This window comes from Lynx canadensis, chromosome A3, assembly GCF_007474595.2.
Source record: "Lynx canadensis isolate LIC74 chromosome A3, mLynCan4.pri.v2, whole genome shotgun sequence".
Taxonomy (NCBI): Eukaryota; Metazoa; Chordata; class Mammalia; order Carnivora; family Felidae; genus Lynx; species Lynx canadensis.
Window position 1 is genome coordinate 29,287,050 of NC_044305.1, and position 27,498 is coordinate 29,314,547.

The 27,498-nt window shown below is 38.7% G+C and overlaps 1 protein-coding gene across 3 annotated transcripts in view; it reads left to right on the top strand.

Moving 5' to 3' along the window:
• Positions 1-27,498, top strand: part of PTPRA (protein tyrosine phosphatase receptor type A) — a 161,734-nt gene that overhangs the window by 74,015 nt on the left and 60,221 nt on the right. For 2 of the 3 annotated variants that reach the window (XM_030309930.1, XM_030309928.1), the window contains 3 exons: positions 10,852-10,930; positions 11,501-11,842; positions 19,702-19,728. In XM_030309930.1, the coding sequence (XP_030165790.1) occupies positions 10,858-10,930; positions 11,501-11,842; positions 19,702-19,728 (442 nt within the window). In that variant the 5' untranslated portion in view covers positions 10,852-10,857. The remainder of the gene's footprint in view (positions 1-10,851; positions 10,931-11,500; positions 11,843-19,701; positions 19,729-27,498) is intronic. The other variant, XM_030309929.1, reaches the window with a different exon arrangement.

Consider the following 27,498-nt stretch of genomic DNA (forward strand, 5'->3'; position numbering starts at 1 on the left):
TCTGATATGTCATTTGCAAATATCTTCTCCCATTCCATCGATTGCCTTTTAGTTTTGTTGATTGTCTCCTTCACCGTGCAGAAGCTTTTTATCTGATAAGGTCCCAATAGTTCATTTTTGCTTTTGTTTCCCTTGCCTCCAGAGACATGTTGACTAAGAAGTTGCTGCGGCCAAGATCAAAGAGGTTTTTGCCTGCTTTCTCCTGGAGGATTTTGATGGTTTCCTGTCTTTCATTTAGGTCTTTCATCCATTTTGAGTTTATATTTGTGTAGGGTGTAAAAAAATGGTCCAGGTTCATTCTTCTGCCTGTCGCTGTCCAGTTTTCCCAGCAACACTTGCTGAAGAGACTGTCTTTATTCCATTGGATATTCTTTCCTGCTTTGTCAAAGATTAGTTGGCCATACATTTGTAGGTCCATTTCTGGGTTCTCTATTCTGTTCCATTGATCTGAGTGTCTGTTTTTGTGCCAGTACCATACTGTCTTGATGATTATAGCTTTGTAGTGTAGCTTGAAGTCTGGGATTGTGATGCCTCCTGCTTTGGTTTTCTTTTTCAAGATCGCTTTGGCTATTCAGGGTCTTTTCTGATTCCATACAAATTTTAGTATTATTTGTTCTAGCTCTGTGAAGAATGCTGATGTTACTTTGATAGGGATTGCATTGAATATGTAGATTGCTTTGGGTAGTATCGACATTTTAACAATATTTGTTCTTCCTATCCAGGAGCATGGAATCTTTTTCCATTTTTTTTGTGTCTTCTTCAATTTCTTTCATAAGCTTTCTATAGTTTTCAGTGTATAGATTTCTTACCTCTTTGGTTAGATTTATTCCTAAGTATTTTATGGTTTTTGGTGTAACTGTAAATGGGATCGATTCCTTGATTTCTCTTTCTATTGCTTCATTGTTGGTGTATAGAAATGCAACTGATTTCTGTGCATTGATTTTATATCCTGCAACTTTGCTGAATTCATGAATCAGTTCTAGCAGTTTTTTGGTGGAATCTTTTGGGTTTTCCATATAGAATATCATGTCATCTGTGAAGAGTGAAAGTTTGACCTCCTCCTCCTGGCTGATTTGGATGCCATTCCCATAATATATACTTTAAATATCTCATAATTTTATATATCAATTATACCTCACTAAAGACAAACTTAAAAGATTCCTTTCACAGTGGCAGTGTAATATAATCAGGAATTAATGCAAGAAGACATGAATAGGACAAAAAAAAATGAGTAAATACAGTAACACCTTGAGGAACATTTTCTGAAAAAGTAAAATGGAGGGGCACCAGGGTGGCTTAGTTGGTTGAGTGTCTGACTTGATTTCAGCCAAGGTCATTATCTCATGGTCGTGTCAGGCTCCGTGCTGAGCATAGAGCCTGCTTGAGATTGTCTCTCTCCCTCTCTCTGTCTCTGCTCCTGCCCCACACACCCTCTCTGTCTTTCCCCCTCTCTCAAAATATGTAAACATTAAAAAAAATAATAAGTGGGGAGAATACTGTGTCCCAGGATTATAAAATTCAGTACCATAAAATGCCATTTCTCTCTGATCTGGTTATTTTATCAGTCTTTTATTATAAAAATGTTCAAATATAGAGAAAAATTGAGACCATTTTTTACCCACCCCCACCACATAGACCCAACAATGAACATTTTATTATACTTGTTTTATCAAATTATTTGTCCATCTATCTGCCATTCCTCTGTTCATTCATATTCATTCATCATTCCTATTGTTTTTAATGTATTTCAAAGTAAATTGCTTATATCAGGATACTTCTTCCCAAATACTTAAGCATGCATATCATTTATATTTGTTTATGGGTGGAATTGTCTTCAGAGGTGAAATTTATGTGCAAATGTACAAATGTATTTCCCTATCAAAATACAGAGTATCATGCTAAGCAAAATAAGTCCATCAGAGAAAGAGAAGTCATATGATTTCACTTACGTGTGGAATTTAAGAAACTCACCAGATAAACATAGGGAGAGGAAAGGAAAAATAAGATAAAAACAGAAATGGAGGCAAACCATTAGAGACTCTTAAATACAGAGAACAAACTGAGGGTTGCTGGAGGGGTATTGGGTGGGGGGATGGGCTAAATGGGTGATGGGCATTAAAGAGCACACTTGTTGGGATGAGCACTGGGTGTTCTATGTAAGTGGTTGAATCCCTAAATCCTACCCCTGAAACCATTATTGTACTGTAAGTTAACTAACTTGGATTTAAATTTTAAAAAGAAAACAGTTTTTTTCTTGTCCAGGAAGATACACTTATATTTTTTTCCAGTAAACCTTTCATCTCTTTCATAGGCAAACATTGTTCTGATTTTTTTCCCACCATAGGTTAGTTTTTTAATCTTTTATTTTGAATTTTCTTTTAATTTCAATTATTTATTTTTTTAGTCATCTCTCTGCCTAATTGTGGGGCTCAAACTCACGACCCCAAGATCAAGAGTCACATGCTTTACTGACTGAGCCAGCCAGGCGCCCCTCCACTATAGATTAGTTTTGCTTGTTCTAGAACTTCACATGTATGGAATCATATGTTATATGCTCTTTTATGTAAGGCTTTTTTCACTCAGCATGATGTATTTTAGATTCATTCACGTCATATCAGTAATTCTTTCCTTTCATTGCTGAGTAATATTCCATTGTGAGAACATACCACTGTTTATATAATTTCTTATTGATGGTTACCTGGATTGTTTTCAGTTTTCTGTTATTATGAATATTCTTGTACTAGTCTTTTTGTGCTCATATGTTTATATTTCTCTTGGGTAAATGTATAGGAATGGAATTACTGGATCACGAAGTAAGTATATATTTGGTTTTATAAGAAGCTGGTACCTGCAGGGGTACCTGAAGCTGTCAGACAAACTAATTTTTAAAATAAAATGAAAATACAGGGCACCTGGGTGGCTCTTTCGGTTAAGTGTCCGTCCAACTCTTGATTTCAGCTCAGGTCATGATCTCACGATTTGTGAGATAAAGTCCTGTGTTGGGCTCTGCGACGACAGCATGGAGCCTGCTTAGGATTCTCTCTCTACCTCTCTCTGTGCCCCTCCTCCACTTGTGCATGCCTGTATGTGTGTGTGTACTTGCTCCCTCTCAAAATAAACATTTAAAAATAAAATAAAAATTTCACAAATAGTAGCCCATCCTAAAAACCATTCTGTGAAAGGCAAAACCATTCCTACTATTAGATTGTGTGCGCTGGGTTCTTGGCATTGTGCAGACTACAGCTGGCAGTTCTGGTTTCCGTCTGACATTTCATAGTACATATTTCCTTTGGATTCAAACTACTTAACCATTCATCTGTATTCGTAACCATTCATCTGTATCTGTATTCATCAAAGGCTAGACCTTCATCATAGAACCAGCTTTTAAAATCAATTCGGAGAGAGAGGTGTGGGGAAGAGATAAATTTGAGAGCGTATGGAGTGTCAGTAAATCAGATATGATAGAAAGAGGTTGAGGGATTTAACAACAAAGAGGTTGTGTGTGTATGTGAGAGAGAATGAGAGGGGCAGGGGAGGGAGAGAGAAATACCAATGGTTCCCCTCCCCCATGAATTTTAATTTTTGCAAAGTTTATTTTTAAGATAGCCAAAAGGTGTCCTGTATACTGAAATAAAATGATCTCCAGAGAGCCTCCTCATTCTGTGCAAAACCAAAAGGTGTCCTGTATATTGAAATAAAATGATCTCCAGAGAGCCGCCTCATTCTGTTTAACAGGCTTCATAGTATTCCATTTTATGAATAGGCCATCATTTATTTAATCATATTTCTCTCTCCTGTTGATAAACATTTAGGTTATTTCCAATATTTTTCTATTGCAAACAGTGCTGCATTGAATATCCTTGTACTTAGGGCATTTTTAAAGTATGAGTATATATATCTGTAAAATTCTCAGTTGGAATTATGTCAAAGGGATTGTGCTTTTGCAATTCTGCTAAATATTTAAATCATATGAGAGTACCTTTTTTCTCAAATCTTTGCCCCAGTACATTGTTGTTAAGTTTTTTATATTTGCCTATCTGATAAGCAAACACTGATATCATGGTGTAGCCTTAATTTGGCTTTCTCTAATCATGAGTTGAGTTTAAGCATTTTTTTATATATATATATAAGAGAACGGTTTCCTTTTCTGTGAATTGTCAGTTTCATATCTTTGCCCATTTTTCTTTTGGATTGGTGGTTCCCTTTTATTAATATGGAGGAATCCTTTATATATTAGGGAAATAAGACCTTTGTGAATGAGTTGGAAAGATTTTTGAAGAGCTCATTCTTTAAAAATATAGAAGTAGTTGTTTTAGTGGAATGGTGGAAAAAGAAGCCAGATTGCCATGGAGACAACTCTTCCTAGAAATTTGGCTGCAAAGTAGAGTAGAGAGAATGCTAGCTGAAGGATTGATGTAGAGTCAAAAGAGTTCTCCCTTTCCTTTAAATTCTTATGTCTAAATGCTGTTATAAGTTAAAGCGTGGAGGTGGTGGTAGGGGATCTACAGGACAGGATTCCTAATGAATTGAGATTTTTAGGAGGAACTGTAGATGAGGAGGAAATGTGTAAATATGTTGACTGGGAGTTAAGGGTGTCATGCAGTCCAGTGGCTTCTATTTTCTCAAGTGAAGGCAAAGCCAACAGCCAAGAGTGTGGGAGGAGGTGGTTGGAGAGGAGAGGAGGTTCTTTGAAATCACTGCTATGGAGAATTGGAGAGAGCTGAGGAGGGAAATATAGAAACATTGCAGAAATTGTTTGGAGTTCCATCGAAGCAGAAGTAGTATCAGCCTTATGGCTTGTTTGGTTTTCTTAAGCAGCATTTGGCAGTCCCAAATGTGGGGCTGTTGGTTGGATTAGTTTAGGATTGGGCTGTTTTTGTTTTTCCCCATGTAAGTAGAATAGAAAAGGGGTAGCAAAAGAATTTAGGATGTTAGCAAGGTAGTGATGGAATTGACACCAAGCCTTCTTGGGTAGAGAAGGAAATAGACAGGACAGAAATACTAGATAGAAAATTAGAGAGAGGTTCAAGGGACCGGAAGCCTAGGTGAGGTCAGAGAACAGGTGTAGACATAAAAGAGAGGGAACTGTAAGGAATAGAGAGTGTGGTGGAGAGTGGGAAGGTAAGCCTCAGTCTGAGTTTTTCCTGGTGATGACAGAACCATTGTCAAGGCTGGCCCAAGTGGAGTAGAGATGTAAGGTTCTTGGAGTTGAGGAAGTCCAGTAATTCATAGGCTGGCCCGGATGTGAATTGTGGTGGCTGTCATCTGTGAGGATGTTGAACCATCTTCCAGGAGAATATCAGGACTGGGGGATGGGGAGAAAATTGTGAGCCACATTGCAGTCTTTTCAGTGATAAGGGAGTGCTAGCAAATTATTAGGCAAAAAAGCCCTCAAGAATGGAGACCATTAGAACAGGTTCTAGGGAGAATGGTTTGCATATGAGATCCTTGAGTGAGGAAACCTCAACTCTCCTTGGTGACTAGGTCTGGGATACTTGGAATAGATTTGGAGACTGGAAGAGGAAGGAAGTAAGCAAGCACAGGTATGCATGCAGTTTAGTCTGGGAGGCAGGAAGTCACAGGAATTTGCCAGAGAGACTTTATAATATAAATTTATAATACATTATAAAGTCTCTCTCTGAGAAGAATGAGGCCTTGACTGTGGTTTTCCTGGTTGTGGTCTATAGCTACACCTTGTTACCGACATGGATCTTTTTACCTTAACATACCTCTCACGGCCTAGTTTACATGCACAGATCCTCTCCAACTTGCCATTCACTGTGCACTTCTTTTCCCTTGCAGCCTTTCGCATGAAGTACTGTCTTTCTTCTGCAGTTTCCTTCTTTTTGATTAATATATTCATGCTCTGTAGTGAAATCTGATTTCTTTTTGAGTTAATTTGATTGGTTACTTTTTTAATTTTTATTTATGTTAGAGAGAGCATGCGTGCACTTGCGTGCAAGTAGAGGGGCAGAGAGAGGGGTACAGGATATCTATGCTGATAGTGAACCCGGTAAGTACAATACAAAGAAGAAAATAAAAATCATAAAGTGCCATGCTAAATGTTTATAGATTTTCCCTTCCAGTTTTACTTTCATGCATATACTTTCATACACATACATGAATCTGGTTAAGATCATATGGTATATTCAGTTTTGATCTGTTTTTTTTTAAGCTTAAAAAATGAAGGTCTTTTTCCATTTTCTTAAATTCTTTGAATTGTAACAGTATATCATCTTGAATAGCAGCAACATAGTACTTATTTCAGCTTTTTCCTATTTTCCCTGCTGTTGGATATTTGGATTGTTTCTACTTTTCCATTTAATGAATATCTCTGTATCATTTTCACCTGAGTTTCAGATAATTTACTTTTACTTAGAATAGAGCCTTGGAAGTGGGTCACAAAACAATATGGACACATTTAAGATCCTTGTATAATCTTTCTGGGAAGGCATTTGTTGTTACAGGCTAATGGCCATTCCGACCAGTGTCTGATTCCTTTTCATGAGACTCTTGCTAGCATTGAATACTTCATATAATTGATCATTTCTGATTTGGAAGGTAGAAATATTATCTCGTTATTATATTCCTTTGATTAATGGGGATGGTTAGCACTTTTTCATGTATTTTCTTAGCTGTTTTTTCTCTTCTGTAAATTGTCTCTTTAGGATTTTTAGGGTTTTCAAAATTGAGGTCTTCGTGTTTTCCATATTGATGTGACTTCTTATTTTAACGCTTTGTCTTATTGGTGGCAATTTACCTAGTTTATTTCCCTTAAAAAATAGACTTTATTTTTTAGAGTAGTTTTGGGTTCATGGTAAAATTGAGCAGAAATTAGAGTTTCCCAATACTCCCTGCCCCCATACATGCACAACCTCCCACGCTCGTCATCCTGCACCACATGGTACGTTTATTACAGCAAATGAATCTGCATTGACACATCGTTACCATCTTGTTTACATTAGGATTTACTTGGTGTTGTGCATTCTGTAGGTTTGGACAAATATATAATGACATGTATTTACCATTGTATTATTATACAGAATAGTTTTACTTGAAATCCTCTGTGCTCTGCCTTTTCATTCCCTCCCTCCTTCCTAGCTCCACAGCCACTAATCTTTTTACTGTCTCCAGGGCCTTGCCTTTTTAAGAATTATGTCCTATAGTTGGAATCATACAGTATGTCGCTTTTCCAAATTGCTTTCTTTCACCTACTAACATGCATTTAAAGTTCCTTCATGTCTCTTTGTGCTTTGATAGCTCATAACCTTCTAGTGCTGCATAATATTCCGTTGTCTGGATGGAGTCCAGTTTACGTATCCATTCACCTACTGAAGGGCATCTTGGTTGCTTCCAGTTTTGCCAATTAAGAATAAAGCTGGGGCTTTATGGGGCACTTCGGTGGCTCAGTCGGTTGAGTGTCCAACTTCAGCTCAGGTCATGATCTCACAGTTTGTGAGTTCAAGCCCCATGTCGGTCTCTGTGCTTACAGCTCAGAGCCTGGAGCCTGCTTCAGATTCTGTCTTCCTCGCGCTCTGCCCCTCCCCCACTCATACTCTGTCTCTCTCTCTCTCAGAAATAAACATTAAAAAAATTTTTTTTTAAAAAGAATAAAGCTGTTGTAAACATCTGTGTGCAGATTTTTGTGTGGACATAGTTTTAAACTTGCTTGGGTAAATAACAAGGAGCACAATTGCTGGATCCTATGGAGAAGGTTTAGTTTTGTAAGAAACCACTAAACTGTCTTCCAGAGTGGCTGTACCACTTAGCATTTCTGCCAACAATGTATGAGACTTCCTGTTGCTCCACAGGCTCACCAGTATTTGCTGTTGTCAGTACTGTGGATTTTGGCCATTCTGACAGATGTGGTGTCTCATTGTTTTAATTTGCAATTCCTTAATGACACATGTTATTGAATATCTTTTCATATGTTTATTTGTAATCTTTCTATCTTCTTCATTGAGGTGTCTAATAAGGCCTTTGGCCCATGTTTTAATTGGTTTATGTCCTTAGTTGTTCATTTTTAAGGGTTCCTATAAATTTTGGGTAACAGTCCCTTATCAGATGTGCCTTTTGCAAATATTTTCTCCCAGACTGTGCCTTGTCTTCTTTTTCTCTTGAGATTGTCTTTCACAGAGCAGAAGCTTTTAATTTGAATGAAGTCCAGGTTATTGATTATTTCTTTCATAGATCGTGCCTTTAGTGTTATATCTAAAGAGTCATCACCATACCCAAGGTCATTTTATTTTCTCATATATTATCTTCTAAGAGTTTTATAATTTGTGTTTACATTTAGGTCTGTGAGAATAAGTTTTTGTGAAAGTATAAGGTCTGTGTCCACATTTTTTTCTTGTGTATGTATGCCCAGTTGTTCTAGCACAATTTATTGAAAAGACTGTCTTCGCTCCATTGTATTGCCATTGCTCCTTTGTCAGAGGTCAGTTGACTATATTTACATGGGTCTGTATTTGGGCTCTCTCTTCTGTTATATTGCTCTATTTTTCTATTCTTTCACCAATCGCACACTTTTTTTTTAATTTAATTTTTTAAATTTACATCCAAATTAGTTAGCATATAGTGCAACAGTGATGTCTGGAGTAGGTTCCTTAGTGCCCCTTACCCATTTAGCCCCTCCCTCCTCCCACACCCCCTCCAGTAACCCTCAGTTTGTTCTCCATATTTATGAGTCTCTTCTGTTTTGTCCCCCTCCCTGTTTTTATATTATTTCTGTTTTCCTTCCCTTATGTTCATCTGTTTTATGTCTTAAAGTGCTCATATGAGTGAAGTCATATGATTTTTGTCTTTCTCTGACTAATTTAGCTTAGCCTAATACCCTGTAGTTCTATCCACGTAGTTGCAATTGGCAAGATTTCATTCTGTTTGATTGTCGAGTAATACTCCATTGTATATGTATACCACATCTTCTTTATCCATTCATCCATCAATGGACATTTGGGCTCTTTCCATACTTTGGCTATTGTTAATAGTGCTGCTATAAACATTGGGGTGCATGTGTCCCTTCAAAATAGCACACCTGTATCCCTTGGATAGATACCTAGTAGTGCAATTTGCTGGGTTGTAGGGTGGTTCTATTTTTAATTTTTTGAGGAACCTCCATACTGTTTTCCAGAGTGGCTGCACCAGCTTGCATTCCCAACACACTGTCTTGATTACTGTTGCTTTATGCTAAGTCTTGAGTCTGGTAGTGTTAGCCCTCCAAGTTTGCTCCTCTTCAGTATTGAGTTAGCTCTTCTCAGTCTTTTGCCTCTCTGTATAATCTTTAGAATTAGTTTGTCAAAATCCATGAAATAACTTGCTAGGATTTTTATTGAGATTGCATTGAGTCTGTAGACCAAGTTGGAAAGAACTGACATCTTAACAATATCGAGTCTCCCTGTTCATGAACATATTTATGACTGATTTCTTTTACATTTAGTAGCTTTTATTTTTTCTATCATCAGATATGCCATTTTACCTTTGTGGTTTCTTACGTTAGAAAATCTTTCCTCATTCTGAGCTCACATAAATATTCATTTCTTTCCTTTTAAAATGTGTTTTTAGGGTACCTGAGTGGCTCAGTTGGTAAGTATCTGACTTCCGCTCAGGTCATATCTCATGGTTCATGAGTTCAAGTCCCACATTGGGCAAGCTCGAGCCCTACCGCGAGTGAGTCCCACTTCTCTCTCTCCCTCCCCTTCTTTCTTTGCCTTTCGTGGGATTCTCTCTCTCCCTCTCTCTGCCTCTTGCTCACTTGTGCCCTCTCTCTCTCTCAAAAAAAAAAAAATGTGTTTTTAAGCATTTAATTCTTCTACCCATCTGGATTTTATTTTTGGTATTTGGAATGAGGTGACAGTCTAACCTTCTCCCCCTAAATACATAGTTATTTTTCCCCCAAACCATTTCCTATCAAGAATAGACATGTACGCATATATAGTAATCAGCCTTCCAGTTTGTTTTCTAACCCTTTTGGAGGAAATTGTATGCTTTCCCAATTTTAGATTATGGTCAGGTGGGAATAGTGGAGAAGTGATCAAATCTTGTATGGCTGCACCTTGGGGAAGGCATTACTAACCCCATTTCCCTACTAGGCATGTTGCTGGTACCAGAGTCAAACTCCTGAGATGTGTACGAACCACCTCCATCTCCCCACCCTTCCTCAGAGGTTCTCATGTACCCCTTGGAAAGTACCCCTTGCTTCCCTTGAGCATCATGACCATATTTAGTTACCACCAGGCTGTGAGGCTCCTGAAGATGGGATGTATGAGTGTATTGCTCCCTGGTTCTTTCCCTAGTACCTAGTTCACTGAAGGGCACAAAAATCCGAATGGACCAATGAGCCACTATTACCAGTAAGAATGTGCCACAGCCCTCTGGTGCGGTTTGTGATGAAATAAAGGTTGGGAACAGCTGTATAAGGTCTGTTTCAAAGGGCATCACATTCATACAGTCACCCTACCTTCTCCAAACTTCTCATGCTGAACATGCTAAAGCTGCACATGGCAAGCACGAGGGGAGCTTTTCACGGGACTGCTGCCTGGCTCTTACCCCAGAGATGCAGTCTGCTATGGGAATTTTTTAAAGTTCTTTGGGTGATTCTAAAGTGCAGTCAAGGTTGAGAATCACGCTTTAAAAAGTAGGTTCTTATTAAGTATTATTTGTATTGATATAATGATTCAATTAAGTAGTTGGATTTGGGGGGAAATGTGCATATCAGACTCCCAAAAGATCATTGGTCCTATGTGCACATTTTATTGCTGGGAAGATTTTACTCCACATGCTCCTTTGGTGAGTATTTTGGACATGGTTAACAATAATATAGGGCCTTATCTAACATGGCTGTCTGTTTTCTAGGCCAGCATGGATTCCTGGTTCATTCTTGTTCTGCTTGGCAGTAGTCTGATACGTGTAGGTGCCAACAATGCAACCACAGGTAAGTTGTCATTGAATAAAGCTGGCATTCAAAATGGAATTTTGCTGTCACATTTAATGACCTAAAATTGGAGACCTAGGTGATATTAAAGAAAAAAAAAATACTAAAGTTTTACTTTAAAGTGATGGTATAAAGTAAATATCTTTGGAAATCTGAGTCGTAGTGAATGCTCAACATTGCTCTATATACAATATACTACTTTAAATAAGTAGATTATATGTTCATTCCTGAAAATTTTTTTTTTAAATGTTGCTACTTAAGATTCCTGTATACTGATTCTGAGGAAATAAGTAATGAATCCAGTTTTCTTCTTCCCTTAAACAGTAGTGTAGTCCTTTGGAGGTGCTAGAAAGGGCCCAGCATTAGATAAAAGTGTGTGTGGGGTGGGGGGGGGGGTTGGGGAGAGAGAGAGAGGGAGAGGTCTTTCTTTGGTCTCCTGGTGTTTAAGAGTTTATTAAGGCTTGCTGCTTTGTGCCTTATAACTTCAAGCTATCACATTCTTCATGGGTTGTTTTCTTTCTTTTGTGTGTGTGTGTGTGTGTGTGTGTGTGTGTGTGTGTGTGTTTATAGTTTCACCTTCAGTAAGCGTTACAAGATCTATGAAAACATCAACAACAGCATCAGTTAAAGAAGAGACCAAAACTTCAAGTCCTGCTTCTTCAGTAACTTCTCTGTCTGTGGCACCAACATTCAGCCCAAATCTAACACTGGGACCCACCTATGTAACCACTGTCAATTCTTCAGACTCTGACAATGGGACCACAAGAACAGCAAGCACGGATTCTGTAGTCACTACAATTGCACCGAATGGAACGTGGCTTCCAGATAACCAGCTCACAGATGCCAGCACAGAACCTTGGGAGGGGAACTCCAGCACCGCGGCAACCACCCCAGAAACTTTCCCTCCTTCAGGTACTAGAGATGGTTTCTGTTTGTTTTTCTTTTTCTCTTTGAGGTTACTCACCATTTTATTGTTTTGTGTTTTCTAGCCATAAGATTTCTTGAAATAATAAACATTGCAAACTAATGTTAGCAGATATAGAGAATTCTTAGGAATATCTGGCTAACATAGAGTTAAGAGGAAAGAAGAGATATTCCGGAGGCTGTCCTGCTTTGCCTGACATTCCGGTTAGACCAGGAAGGCTTAAGTGTCAAAGGTGGAGGAAAAAGTTTGAAAATACAAGAGAAAGGGAAGCTAATTAATAATTCAAGAAGCTGGGGCGCCTGGGTGGCTCAGTCGGTTAAGCCTCCGACTTCAGCTCAGGTCACGATCTCACGGTCCGCGAGTTCGAGCCCTGCGTCGGGCTCTGGGCTGATGGCTCAGAGCCTGGAGCCTGCTTCCAATTCTGTGTCTCTCTCTCTCTCTGCCCCTCCCCCGTTCATGCTCTGTCTCTCTCTGTCTCAAAAATAAATAAACGTTAAAAAAAATTTTTTTTTTTAAATAATAATTCGAGAAGCTAAAGATGAAAGGGTGCAGAAGCTGGGTGACAGGATTAGCCTTGAACAGAAGGGACCCTTGGAGATCATGGGAAGGCGAATGGGTCTGGACGTGCATAACAGATATGGGATAGGAATACACAGGCTAGGGGTGGAGTTAGAGGAGCTCAGGAAACAGTTAAGTTGCAGTGCCAGTTTGCTCAGGGCGTCAGCCCTGCCCACTCTTTCCTTCAGTTCATCACTAGTTGATTTGCAAGTGGCACCAGAAATAGAATCAGCCTTGAGTCAGAAACCAGGTGGGGTAGGGCAAGTTTCTGACCCCTTTGAGCCTCAGTCAGGGTCCTGGTCTATAAAAGAGAAGGGGTCCCTCAGATGGCTTCTGTGAAGAGTAAAGGAAATTGTCCCCCGACAGCTGTGTAACTGTCATTCCTTTCCTAGCAGAAATCACTGTTCCCTCTGTTTTGTTTTGTTTGAATGTTTATTTTTGAGAGAGAGAGAGAAAAGAGACAGAGCTGGGGAGGGACAGGGAGAGAAGGAGACAGAGAATCCCAAGCAGTCTCTGCACTGTGTGTGCAGAGCCCACTGTGGGGCTCGAACTCACAAACCATGAGATCATGGTCTGAGCCGAAATCAAGGGTCAGATGCTTAACCGACTGAGCCATCCAGGTGCCTTTTTTTTTTTTTTTTTTTAAAGTAGGCTCCATGTCCAATGTGCAGCCCAACATGTGGCTTGAACTGAAATCAAGAGTCAGACTCTTACCCAACCGAGCCACTCAGGTGCCCCGTTGTTCCCTTTTCTGTGGTCTCACCCCTTTGGTTCATATTTCCTCCCTGTTAGATGGTGAGGGCCCCTAGATTAGAATCACGTCTGGCTTATGGAGAGCATTCAGAAAGTATTCGCTGAATTGAATCTCATTCGGTTACTACACATGACATTTTTTAGCTAGACCGTATAACCCAGACCCTGCACTTGCCTGCTTTAATCCCTTGTTTTCCACCGTAAAGGCTATGCAGCACTTGCAGTTACGAGCAGTCTGCTGAGCCACGCTCCCTGAGTTTGGATTCCATCTCTGCTGTACACTGGCTGTGTGACCATAGGCAGGTTTATTTCACCTCTGTACCTTAGTTCCCTCATCTGTAAAATGAGAACAAGTGATAGTAATAATACTTCCCTCACTCAGGAACTAGTAGGATTAAATGAGTTGATACAGGGAAAGCATTTACAGTGCACACCTGCACACGGGAGGCACTATTTTTAAGCGGTAGGCATTGTACTAAGAGTTTTACGGAGGTATCCTATGAATCCCATGAGGTAGGTTCTGTTTTCTGTTTTGCAGGTGAAGGAGTTTTACAGTGATGAAACTAACTCCAGGAGTGTTTTTCAAAGTAAAGGTCGTGACCAATTCATGACATCATTTTAAGTGGGCCATCCTGAGTGATTTGTTTCTTTGTTTTTTAAGTGGATGGTCCTGTTCCATTTTGTGTTCTTTTTATGTAATGTGTATTATTTCGTGAAACTTTAATTTCAGTTATACAGAAGCACATACTGAGTAACAGTGTAAAATATATTTCTTGCTGTGAGTTATGGCTGTTGCTTAGGGAGGGAAGACGAAATAACATATGAAATAACTCGTATGAACTGAATTAGTGGGAAAGGTGAGCCAGTAACCCATGCCTGGCTGACTCTGCAGCCTGTGTTCCTCACTTCTGTTCTGCACTGTCTTCATTTAACTGTTCTGTGAGATGACTGGATAATTCTCTCCTTTTCATAGATGCTTTAATGTAAGACTATAGAGGTTAAATGATTTGTCTTAGATCTCAGAGCCAGCAGGTAGCAAGTTAGGCCTATTTCTCACTCTTGTGGTCTTTCCACTCTGCTGTTAAGGGAACAAATTTTCCATAATCTGCCTTAGGTCCAAATTATGCCACAGCTAAGAAACCAGTTATTATACAGTTAACACATTTCATGTCTCAGGAGAGACTGAGGCTACATTTCACTGGTGACTTTTTCAAGATGAGTAAAACTCAAGGAAACCTTTATAGTACATCAGGATGTCACAGTCTGAACCCCACATCCTTCTCATCACTACCATCTTACCAGTCCTCCCATAATCGTTACTTAATAATTTTTGGTTAAATCAGTATTTAATGCTTTATCTTACTATAACTGTGATGTTATTCCCTGCTGAGCTATAGGTGTAATGTGATCATTTTTCTTTTCTTGTACAATTTTTTTCCTGGATTTTATAATTGCCTTATGTTTCTGTTTTAGTTTTCTTTTTGCCTATTGCCAGCCAGTTCTTCTCATACTTTCCATAGACTCTCGATATAGTTTCAACAAAGTCAGATCTGTCAGGTAATCTGTTTTTTGTTTTTTGTTTTTTCCTACAGATTTTCCTCCTGAGTCCTCCATTGTCTTACTCAAATCTGGGCTTGATTGTCAGGGCTGCTGCCTAGGTGTTGGTCTGGGATTTCCCTTCTCTTTTATTTTGTGAATTCCTTTGTTTCCTGGCTTCTATATTGACATCTTTGTTGGATTACTCCATCATTGGGTAGAACATATCCTCCAGTAGCCTCCTGAGAGAGAGGTCCAAGGGAGGTACATTGCGTGAGACCTTACGTGTCTAAAACTGGCTATAGGGCTGTGTATAGAATTTGAGGATGTATTTGTTTTCTCCAGAATGTCTAAAACATTTCCCTGACTCCTAATTTCCAGGCATGGAGGAGTCTACTGCTATCCTGATTCTTAATCACACTTTGTGTGTTTTGGGAAGATCTTTCCTTTATCATTCATGTCCTGAAATTTTACAGAAATGTGTCTTGATGTGTATCTTTTTCATTCATTATGTTGGGTGCTTGATAGGGTTTTTGGAGCCTTGGTTCTTTGATTCTGGAAATTTTTGGTTCTTCAGTTCGGGAGATTTTTCTTATATTTGGAAATTTTCTTCCATTGTCCATTTTCTGTTTTCTTCTTCTAAAATTCCTATTATTTAGATATTAGACATATCCTAGATTAATTCTTTAATCTTTTACATTTTTCTCTCCCGTTGATCTTTGCTTTGAATCTCTGTTCTTTTCCTTTTTAAAATAAGCAAGTATGTATATATTCCTTTTTCTTGTGTTTATAACACAAATTATACACATATGGATTGTGTACATTTCTGCACATTGCTTTTTTCCATTAGCCTGTCATGCTTGTTCTGTATTACAGTAAAGAACTGCTTCATTGTATGGATATACCTTAACATATTTATCTGTCTTCCCTATCAGTGTTCGTTAAGGTTGTTTTCAGAATACTCTTAGAAACAGTACAATTTGTCATTTCAAGCATACATGAGAATATTGGTAGGATAAATTATTTTAAGTGTCCATTTGTAAATTGGTGGATATTGCCAGATTTTCCTCTGTTGGGAAATTTATTCCTGTAAATAGTGTGTAAGAGTGCCTGTTTTCCTTTGCTGTCTTTAGTGCCGTAAATTATCAAACTTTTGGATCTGTGCCAATCTAACAGGTGAAAATTAGCATCTCAAGTGTAGCTTTAATTTGCATTTCACTGAGTGAGGTTGAGCATCTTTCCATATTTGGAAAGATCACTTGTATTTCTTTCTCTAAGAACTCTGTTGGTATCCTTTGCCCGTTTTTCTTATTAGAATGTTAGGCTTTTCTGACTCATTTATAGAAGCTCTTTAATGTTAGGGAAACCCTGGGGCACCTGGGTGGCTCAGTCAGTTAACAGTCAGACTTCCACTCAGGTCATTATCTCGCGGTTCGTGGGTTCGAGCCCTGCTTCGGGCTCTCTGCTGACAGCTTGGAGCCTGGAGCCTGCTTTGGATTCTGTGTCTCCCTCTCTCTCTGTCCCTCCCCTGCTTGCGCGCGTACACGCTCTCTCTCTCAAAAATAAACAGCCATTTAAAAAATTGTATTAAATGTTAGGGAAACTTTGTGTACCTGTGATAAAGTTGCAAATATTTTTCCCCAGTTGCTCATCTAGCTTTTCTGCATTGCAGAAGCTATCATAAGCAATTTCAAATTTTTTTTAATTAAAAAATTTGTCAGTTTATTTTGACTAAATATTTTCTAGGTATTAGATCATATATAGGAAGGCTTTCCTTACTCCAGTATTACAAAATAGTTCTCCTTACGTTTTCTCCTAGAGTTATGGTTTCTTCTGTATATGTACGTTTGTGTGCATGCAGGTGTGTGCATAAATCTTTGATCGATCTAAAATTTATTCTGATGTGAAGTGTGAACTATGGATCTGTTTTTTCCCAAAATGGTTAATGACTTGTCTCAATACCTTTTTTCTAAATATTTATTTATTTATTTAGAGAGAGAGACATAGAGAACATGAGAGGGAGGGGCACAGAGAGAGAGAGAGAGAGAGAGAGAGAGAGAGAGAGAGGAAGAGACTCCCAAGCAGTCTCTATGCTGTCAGCTCAGAGCTGTACTAGGTGTTCGTCACAAACTGTGATATCGTGACCTGAGCTGAACTCAGGAGTCAGAAGCTTAACTGACTGAGCCACCCAGACGCCCCTGTCCCAATACCTTTTTTTTTTTTTAGCTTTTTTTTTTATGTTTATTTATTTTTGAGAGAGACAGAGACTGAGCGTGAGCGGGGGTGGGGCACAGAGATAGAGGGAGACCTAGAATCCAAAGCAGGCTCCAGGCTCTGAGCTGTCAGCACAGAGCATCACATGGGGCTCAAACCCACGAACGATGAGATCATGACCTAAGCCGAAGTCGGACGCTTAACCAATTAAGCCACCCAGGCAACCCCTCCCCCCCCCCCCCCCCCCCCCGGCCTCTTTTTGTTTCTTAGTTTGGTGTTGTTTTTTTTTTTTTTTTTATGTCAGTACCCTTTAATGAATTATGTTTTTTTCCTCACTGATTCAAAATGCCACCTTATCATATATTGAATTCTGATATCTGATATGTATTTAGGTTCTCATTTGTTATGTGAGTTCGATTTCTTGGCATTTTTATTTTCTATTAATCGTTTTCTCTGTCCAGAAACCCCACTGTTCGGTTCTCTGTACAGAACCCCACCGTTTTAATAATTGTAACTAAAATAATCAGTATTTGATAAAGTGAGTCATCCCTTGTTAATCTTATTTTTCAGAATTTTGCTAGCAATTCTTGATTATTTTTCTTTATGAACATTAGAATCAACTTATATAGCAGGAGAAAAGTTTCTATTGATCATGTCACATTTATAGATTAACAGGGACAATTGACGTCTTCAAGTCTATCTAAGAATGCAGTGTATTCCATTTGCTGAATTCTTACTTTGTATTTCTTGGCAGTGTTAAAGTTTTTGCCACTGATGTTGCACATGTTTTGTTCAGCTCATTTCTAGATATTTCAGAGGGGTTCTTTGTTACTTTGGTGTTTTGCTTTGTTTGTTGTTAGTATAAATGGAGTATTTTCTTCCACTGTGTCCTCTAACTGGCTGCTGTCGGGGCTGTGAAGGCTTCTGCTACTGTCATTATTTTTACTGTCATTTTTGACACACATCATTATTTTAGTTTTGAGTATACTACATAAAGCTGTTGGGTTTTGTAGGTATATTTTATCCTGATCATCTTAATAAATTTCCTCAGTGTTTGGGGTGCCTGGATGGCTCAGTTGGTTAAGCGCCCAACTCTCGATTTCAGCTCAGGTCATGATCTCACGGTTTGTGAGTTTGAGCCCCACATTGGACTCTGCACTGACAGTGTGGAGCCTGTTTGGGATTCTTTCTCTCTCTCTGTCTCTCCCTCCCTTCCTCTGTCTCTTTCTCTCACTCTTTCTCAAAGTAAATAAGTAAACTTAAAAAAATAAATTTCCTCAGTGTTTGACATAATTTTCTTTAATTATCATGCCTTCAAATTAGTCTTTCTTTTTGTCTTTAAATGATTTGATGAGTATCTTCAGAACAAGGTTAGAAAACAATGGTAAAAGTCAGCCTTGTCTTGTACCTGACTCTCAAGGATGCTTTTAGTGGTTTTCCATTAATATGGCGCTGACTCTTGGGTTGAGATATAAACATATTTATCATGTTTAGGATTTATTAATTTATTCCTGTTTTGAAGAGCATATATGTCAAATTTTGCCAGTTGCCTGTTCAGCATCAATGAGCAAGATCTTTCTGATTTTTTTCTTCTTTTTATAATACGCTATGGTGAATCATTTTAATAGATTTCCTAACTTTATTCACATTTCTGCAAAAAAAAAATCATACTAGGCATGTTGTATTTTTCTTGAATGAACTGTAGCAATTTGTTTGATACTACTTTATTTGGGATTTTTCCATCGATAATTTGTAAGTTATTTCTAAATTAAATTGGTTTATATCTTTCCTTTATATGTGTGCTGTTTTTTAATTTTAATTGTGTGCTATTTTTGATAACTTTTAGTTGTCAGTGTTTTGTTTTGCTTCACAGAAATCATTGAACTTAACCTAGAAAATTGTGCATCTCATTCATGTTTTCAAAATTACTTGAATGGATTTGAAGAAAAGTCATCTCTTAAGATTAATTTCCTACATAGTGTTAATATTTGTTATCTTACATACTTATGTCCATTTTCATGCTTAAGTTGGCTAACCATTTATCTGTTTCACAGTTTGTTGCTTTTTTCCTTCCAAAGAGTGGTTTTTTTTTTTTTCAGTTTTTATTTTTCAGTTTTTATTTCATTAATTTCTTTTCAATTCTTACTCTTTCTTTTTGCTTTTCTTAGATTTATTTTGTGCTCTTTCTTTCTTCCTGAGTTGAATGCTTGACTTGATTATAGTCTTCCCACTTAATATATTTAATACTATGAATTTTTGTAAGCACAGCTTCAGCCATATTCCATAAGTGTTCCTGTGGGTAGTTATATTAGTTATGGTGCATTCTAAATATTCTGATAAAGACAGACCAAAATTCAGTGACTTAAGTAGACAAAACTTTGAAAAAGTTTTCTCTGTTAGTATATAGAATTTGGTCTACACTGGTTAGATTTTATTACCTGTTGCCATTTTAAGTCCTTTATATTCTTAACTTAATTTTGCCCTGTTGTATTTCATGAATGACCTAAAAGACATAAAGGCCTGTAATACAGTTATGTTTGTATTTTTCTTTGCCTTCTTATACTTTTTATGAATATTGGTGCTGTGTTGCCTTTGTGCTCTGAGAGGACAAACCACTGGTTAAAGTTTAGTGGGTCTGGGCAATCTTGTTTCCCATTTGTTGGAGGGTACCTCATTCTAGCTCCAACATACGTAAAGAAAGAGCTGATTTTGTCTTAACTTAGGTTGAATAGTAATGTTTTTCTTTAATTTGAGTGAATGTTTCTATTTTTCACTTACTACACAGGTAATTCTGACTCGAAGGACAGAAGAGGTGAGCCAGTCACCTTATGTCTGTTGTTGTCCCTTTTACAGTGTACAGAATTCATCATGTTTCCTCTGCTCAGTCTTGGTAACCTTGTGCATCTGTACGGTTGTGTGTTTACTTTCCCTTAAATTGTTTCCATATTAACCTCATTCACAAGAGTAACGGAAACAAATATTCATTATGTTTTCAAGTACAGATTATGGATTCTAGCAGTTATAATATCTTTTAGATCTTTTAACAAGTAATAAAACAGCTGTATCTTATTTTACCATATCACCCTGCTAATATCACCTTTTGGTGATATTAAGCCATTATTTCTACACCAGAGCTAATTCCTAATGTCTAGTCCATAATTGCCTATAAACATCCTAGTTTTTTGTGTTGTTTTCCCTAGTCTATAAAGCATCGACCCTTTGTCATTTTGTATGGATTTTATGGGTTTTCACCCTCTAGCGTGACATCCCTGTGACTGGAGATGCTGTGTCAGTGGTCTAAGCAGGACTGCCGGACCCCTGGTCACCAGAGAACAGATATGGGAGTACTCATGTGCAGTGACACATTTTGCTTAGGAGAGTAGTAAGACTGTCATCAGAGGGTGTAAGAGAAAGAGATCATCCAAAATCTAAGGAATGATCATTGCATTTGAGTTTCGAAATATTAATCTGTGAACCAGTTTTTCTCATATGTCACCTACTTTATTAAATGAGACTTCTTGAGGCTTTTTGTTTTCTTATTCTGTTATTTAACCATGCACAATTTTTCCTGCATAATTAAGTAATGGAACATTTGAAGGCTTATGAATTCCCACTAAGTAGAAAGCATCTGAATCAGAAAAGTAGATATATAACCCTTTATGTGTTGTCCATCTGCCAATGTATTTGGTGAGGATTAGTGAGGTGTTATACTGTGCACACATGTCTTTTGATTATCCAGCTCTCATTTTCTTAAACTCAGGAACTGGGTTCTATTAAGTAGTGTCTTTGCTATTCACATTTGCTTACTAGATTTTCACTATCAGATGTAGAACTTAACAGATTTATGTTGCAATAGATAATTATATTTGCTCCTTAAAACTCTTTTAACCAATCTGAAAAGTCCAAGTGGTGTAGGCTTGAAGACTAAACATATAGCTCTCTGATTTCTTCCTCTACATAGTGTGTATTTTCTTAATATTTAGCCTTTCCTTGCCCCGGTATTATCCCTGTTTTACCTAGGTAACAAATAAGGATTTGAGTAGTTTTAATATTATGATTAAAAAGAAATAAAATGACCTTGATTATCTAGATTATTGCTAATTGTGACATTATTTATATGTACTAGCCCATATCCTTTTTAAGTTAAAAAAAATAATTTTATATAATTGCTTTTGACCAAACAGGAAAATGAAGAGACATACATATTCTCAGCAATATCTAAAGCCCCAAATGTAATGACACTTTTACCAGAGCAGATCTTTAGAAATATTTCTATAAATTTTGATATCACATTCTAATTTTAAAGCCAAGTGCTTTCTGAGAAATGAGGCAAATTTTTAAAAAATATTTGCATCATAATGGGTTTGCTAAGCGAAGTATGTCATATGCAGATGAATTAAATTACCAGCTTTTCTGCACTGGTCTCTGGGATGGGGTGCTTTTGAACAGCAGTGGCTGGTGTTTTAATTGTCAAAACAGAAAGGAATAAAAAGAGAGGAAGGGAGGCAGGCAGCTTTGCTTCCTTTCTTTTGAAGTCTAAGAAACTGGTTGTCTTCTCATGTGTATTTTTTTTTTAATGTATCCCTCATTATTTAGTAGTACTAGCTTTTTTTCTGATTATGGTAAAATATACTTCCTATCAAATTTGCCATTCTAACTGTGTTCAGTGGAATTAAGACATTGTCGTGCAACCATCACCACCATCCATCTCCAGAAGTTTTTAATCATCCCAAACTGAAACATCCCAAATTAAACACTAACTCCTCGGGGCACCTGGGTGGCTCAGTCGGTTGAGTGTCCAACTTCGGCTCAGGTCATGCTCTCACAGTTCGTGGGTTCAAGCCCCGCATCAGGCTCTGTGCTGACCGCTTGCTCAGAGCCTGGAGCCTGCTTCAGATTCCGTGTTTCCTTCTCTCTCTGCCCCTCCCCCGCTCACCTTTGTCTCACTCTGTTTCTCAAAAATAAATAAATGTAAAAAAAATTTTTTTTAAACAAAAACCGCTAGCTCCCCGTTTCTCCCTTCCCCCAGCCCCTGGTAACCACTACTATATTTTCTGTCTCTATAAATTTGTCTATTGTAGATACCTGATTTAAGTGGAATCACAATAATATTTTTCCTTTTGTAACCAGCTTTTCTTTTAAAACATTCGTACTGGTATTAATTTGGGTGGTTTGTGTAATATATAGTAATGCATTAAGTGCAGTTCAGGTGTTATCTTTTAAGTACATCTTCACCATGAAGTCCCTGGCCACTAGTACACTCTCCAGCTGTTATTTAGTCTTCACTAATTTTGCATAACAATTTTATTAGTTTTGTTCTAGAGAAAACCAACTCTGAGACAGATTTGCATGCAGCAAGTTTACTGGAGAGTACTTTCTCTCTCTGGCACCTGTGAAGCAGTAAAGGCAGTAGTATTGAGTAGAGACAGGACATGAGATGCCACAAGAGCAAACGTAGGAAAGGCCTCAAATCCTGCAGGGAGCTTGGGAGCTGGAATGGGGTTGTAAGAGCTTTTCCCTGGGCCAGGCTACTCTCTCTCTCTCTTTTTTTTAATGTTTATTTTTGAGAGAGAGAGAGACAAGAGCGTGAGCGGGGGAGGGGCAGAGAGAGAGGGAGACACAGAATCCAAAGCAGGCTCCAGGCTCTGAGGTGTCAGCACAGAGCCCGATGCAAGGCTTGAACTCATGAAACGTGAGATCATGACTTGAGCTGAAGTCAGAGGCTTAACCGACTGAGCCACCCAGGCACCCCAGGGCCAGGCTACTCTTGTAGGCCAAGGGCAGTTCCTGTGAAAGCCTTTGACTAAGAATTGTTAGCCACTAACCCTCCTAGCAGCTAGGAGAATGGGTTCTTTGGTCTTGAAGGGGAATGTATAACATCTACTGTTCTCAGGAAGTTTGAGCAGGTGGTGATGCATATTCTCATTCATCTATTTAGAGATTTTCTTGTGTGAGAAAATGCTATTGAATGATCTTGATATATAAAGGCTAGGGAGTGAGTGGCATAGTGGAATGTTCAGAGAAGCAGTGTATGCTGGTTAAAAGCCTGGGCTCTGGAGCTAGACCATCTGGGTTTGTGTGTTGACTCTTAACCACTTACTAGCAGGGTGGGATAGTTGTCTAACTTTCCTGTGACTCTTTCTGCCATTTGCAAAATCAGATAGGAACACAGTGTCTTTCATAGGGTTGTTTTGGAGAATGAAGTAACACATATAAAGTACTTGACCTAGTGCTGGGTCAGCACATAGCAGTTGCTCAGCAAGTGCTGGCTATCACATTGCTACTCCTACTATTCTGTTATTGTTACAGTTGATGGGAGATTAAGGAGGTCAGGAATCTCAGTTGGTCAATCAGGACTCACAGAAACAGGGGCAATCGTAGGCCTCCTGGAGGCTGGTGTGTGCACAGATCCCAAGGCAGGATCATCTTGCAACGGTACCACTACAACGGTAGACATTTAGCTGTTCCTCTGCCCTGTACCTTTTAAACAAGGTTCTGCATAAACGCATCTCCTCCTACCTTTTATTTTAATAGTTTTTTTTAATAATAGGATTTTTACATAAAGACCTTATCACTGATAATTGTTAAATAGCAAGAACACAAGGTAAAGCTATTGTAATCATACTTTAGATTATTTTAGGTGTAATAGTTTATATAACTGGGGTGTTTTTTTTTTTATATCCAGAAATGGTATCCTCTAAACATTTGTGAAGAAGGAGCCCTTGAACTACAGAGTTCTAGAACCAGACACAGTAAGCATTCTACTGAACCACAGAGGCTCCTTTAAGTTTCTCAGCTCTCATCAGATCACCTGCTCCCCCTGGCTTTCATACTTTGCTAAAGTTGGAATCTAGAAAGGGGTTCACATTCTTGTTTAAAGAAGTATTTTTTTTTTTTATCATCATAGTAAGTGACATTATTGTGAACTCCATTTATAATGGCTTTCCCTAAGTAATCATATATTCATTCAGTACCTGTTAGATGTGAGGATTCCAGAAAGAAAAAAATATACATTCCCTGTCTCATGGAAGAAACTCGTGAACACCAAGCATCAGAGCCCACTTGGCTACACACTATTTGGATATACCATGCAAAGTGCTGCCAGGGAGCTTGAAAACATTTGTGCCTGGAGAGTGGGAAGGAGGCATGAGGATGAGCTTTAGGCAGTTTAAATTAATATGGTGACTGAGGAAAATGAAGATGTACCAGGTAGGGTGAAAGAGTAAGTCAGGTGTATGAGGAACTGTGCACCGTTGATGTGCATGAGTTGGGGAGTGGCCAGATCTAGCCTCGGCACAGTGGACCCGGTGGTACAGTGGGCCCAAGGGTCAGGGTGTCTCTTGGTGATGGGAAGGAAGGAAATGATGACATAGTCAGATTTTTGTTTTAGAAAGATAACGCCAGAGGCCTTAGGGAAGATAGGTAGGCAATGGAAATTAGTTTCTCAGTAATAATTTGGCCCTAGACAAGATTGGGTTCAGCCCAGTGGTTTGGGCTCTTGAGGCAACCTGATGATTTTTGCTGTTTTTAGAGCCAATAGGAAGGACTTAATATTTTAACTCTGCCTTTGAGAACTGATAAATACTTCTGTCAAAAACTGTAGAGATGACACAAAATGGACCTCAGGAATTGAGCTAGAGGAGTATGACTTTTACTTCAGTGGTTATTTTTGTAGTTGGCCAAGGTGTGTCTAAGTCTTTAAGTGACTCACCTGTCTACATGTGAACCCTTAGAATAACATGACCCTTTGTTTTCTTGGAAAAGGGAGATAGCAAATAGACATCTATTGTCCCAGAACATCATTTTAGTGTTTTTGAAATTCTGTCCCATAGTCGGAGTCTAAAAAGTGAAATTTTGCTAGAATGGATAGTGGATAGGAGGTGGGGGAGGGCAAGGAATAGACCAATGTGCTTGCCTTGCCGACTACGCCAGCCTGTATCATGCAAGGCCACCTCTCTGGAAGACCTAGACCAGGACATGCCTTAGCATGATATGACCAGTCTATCCAGTTATGGAGGAACTCTAGGAGAGTGCCTTGATCCTGAGTCTGTGTCCAAGTCTGAGATTTGATACAGGGAGCTATAAGTTCTCTCCTCTTTTGTTAATAGATCTGAGTCTCCTTCCCTCACAGCAGCGTGGGGATGTCTTTCCTATCTGTATTGTTTTTAACCACATCAAAAACATGGGTGTAGGGGCACTTGGGTGGTTTAGTGGCTTAAGTGTCCCAACTCTTGATTTCGGTTTAGGTCATGATCTCATGATCATGAGATTGAGCCCTGTGTTGGCTCCTCTGTGGGCATGGAGCCTGCTTAAGATTCTCTCTTCCTCTGCCCATCCCCCGCTCATGTCCATGTGTGTCCAACTCTCTCAAAAAAAACCAAAAACCATGGATATAATTCATATGTCAAAAGGTAAAATCTTGCTTCTGTGACAGAGGACTGTTCTGGCCTAAAAGCATGGAATAGTTAAAGTGGTGTTGTCCTGTAGTTTATTAAGAGCCTGGAGAATAGTGTCACTTTGTGGTTTTGCTTTAGAGTGGCAGCTTTTTATGGGCAAGTTAATGTCTGTGCTTAGTCTCCTCACCCATTCAAACAGGGCTAATAATGGTATCTAAGGGTTCTTAGGTTAATTGAGTGATATAATATGTGCATGGTGCTTTGCTCTGTGCCTGCTATAGAAGTGCAAAAATACTCACTGTAATAATTTTTTATTAATTCCTAAGTTATCAGGCTAGCTGAGTCTCTTGTCATATTGCTTGCAGTGGTTGCATTGGTCATAAACTGCACTGCTTCCTGGTACTTGTTCCATCCATTCATTCATTCAGGACTTGTTCTGACCACCCCACTTTACATCACAGAATGCTTCCTCCATTTCCTCTTTTACCCTGCCTTATTTTTCTTCACAGCACTCATAACTACATGTATTATATATTTCTTTACTTACCTGTTCTTTCTTCCCTACTAGACTGTAAGCTTCATGAGGGTAAGAAATTTTGATTTTATTCATTACTGTACCCTCAAGACCTGCCTGACACAATAAGTCACTCAAATATTTATTGAATGAAAGAATAAATGCTGAGTGCAGGGATATCTCAGTGTGATCTTGAATCCATGCCTTCAAGAAATTTGTAATTTAATGGACATATAGGCAATGACTTTAATTCAGTGTGATTAGTGTTGTAGCAGAGTAGGTACATAGTGTTATGGAAGTACAGGAAATGAGCCGTTACTCACAAAAGGTGATATTTGATCTGGAATTGTATAAGTGGAGAGGTGGTAATAACATTCGAGATCAGGGTTTGGCAGACTTTTTGTATCAAGGACCAGATAATATATAATTTCAGTTTTGCAATCATAATATCTTGGTCATATCTGTTCAACCCTGCCTTAGTAGTGCAAAAGCAGTCATAGATAGTGTGTAAATGAATACGGATGTGCTGCAATCAAAGTTTATTTATACAAGCTGGCAGTGGGCTACACTTGGGCTGTAGTTTTCCTGTTTTAGACAGAGACTTGCCTGAGCCCAAAATCTGGACTGAGGTTCTCTGCTAATATGTGAACTTTTGGATGCCAAGGCCAAATGTCTTCCCTTGATATCAGGCACTTTGCAAATGCTGCTTCTTTTAAATCATCCATTAACTGGAAGAGGTGGAGAGTGATAATACGTTTGTATTTCATAAGGCATTCCACAAAGTTTCCAAGAGGTTGTCACACTACTACTAAGTAGGATAATAGGTATTTGAACTCTCAGGTTTGTCTGACCCTAAAGCCCCATGCTCTGGAAATGGCTTTCTTTTGACCTCCTGCTGAAATGAAAATTTGGCTAGATGAATAACTCCAGGTTCAAAGTGCTTCCTAAGAACTTGGTAGACAGGGCACCATTGGCTTTGGCGATGGTATTATAGATGTGAAGTCATACATAAATCTGATTCTTGTTTCTCTATTATAGGGAAACTTTTTTCTTCCGTTGGAAGTTTTTTTTTTTTTTTCAACGTTTATTTAATTTTTTGGGGACAGAGAGAGACAGAGCATGAACGGGGGAGGGGCAGAGAGAGAGGGAGACACAGAATCGGAAACAGGCTCCAGACTCTGAGCCATCAGCCCAGAGCCTGACGCGGGGCTTGAACTCACGGACCTCGAGATCGTGACCTGGCTGAAGTCGGACGCTTAACCGACTGCGCCACCCAGGCCCCCCCCCGCCGTTGGAAGTTTTTAAGGGTGGCTTCTGGTTAATTGGTTGATTTCAATCCAAAGTTTTAAAAGCTTGGTCAGGATGTATCTAGGTAAATCTTCTTTTTCAGTATTGCCACTCAAACTTGATGATCCCTTTTGGCCTGATAACTGAGCAAACTTTCTTGTATAATTTCTTTCCTTCCTACCTTACTGTTCTCTTCTTTGGGAACTCCTAGATCTGTCCAGTTTGTCTCTTTACTGTCACAGTTTCTATCTCACTCTTACTGCTTTGTGTCTTGGGAACTTCCATGATGTGGTTTTTCACATTACTAATTGGTTTTTCAGTTTCATGTGTTCTCCTGTTCAGCCTTTCTGTTGAGATTGTTTCTCCCCCAGTCGTGTTTTAGTTT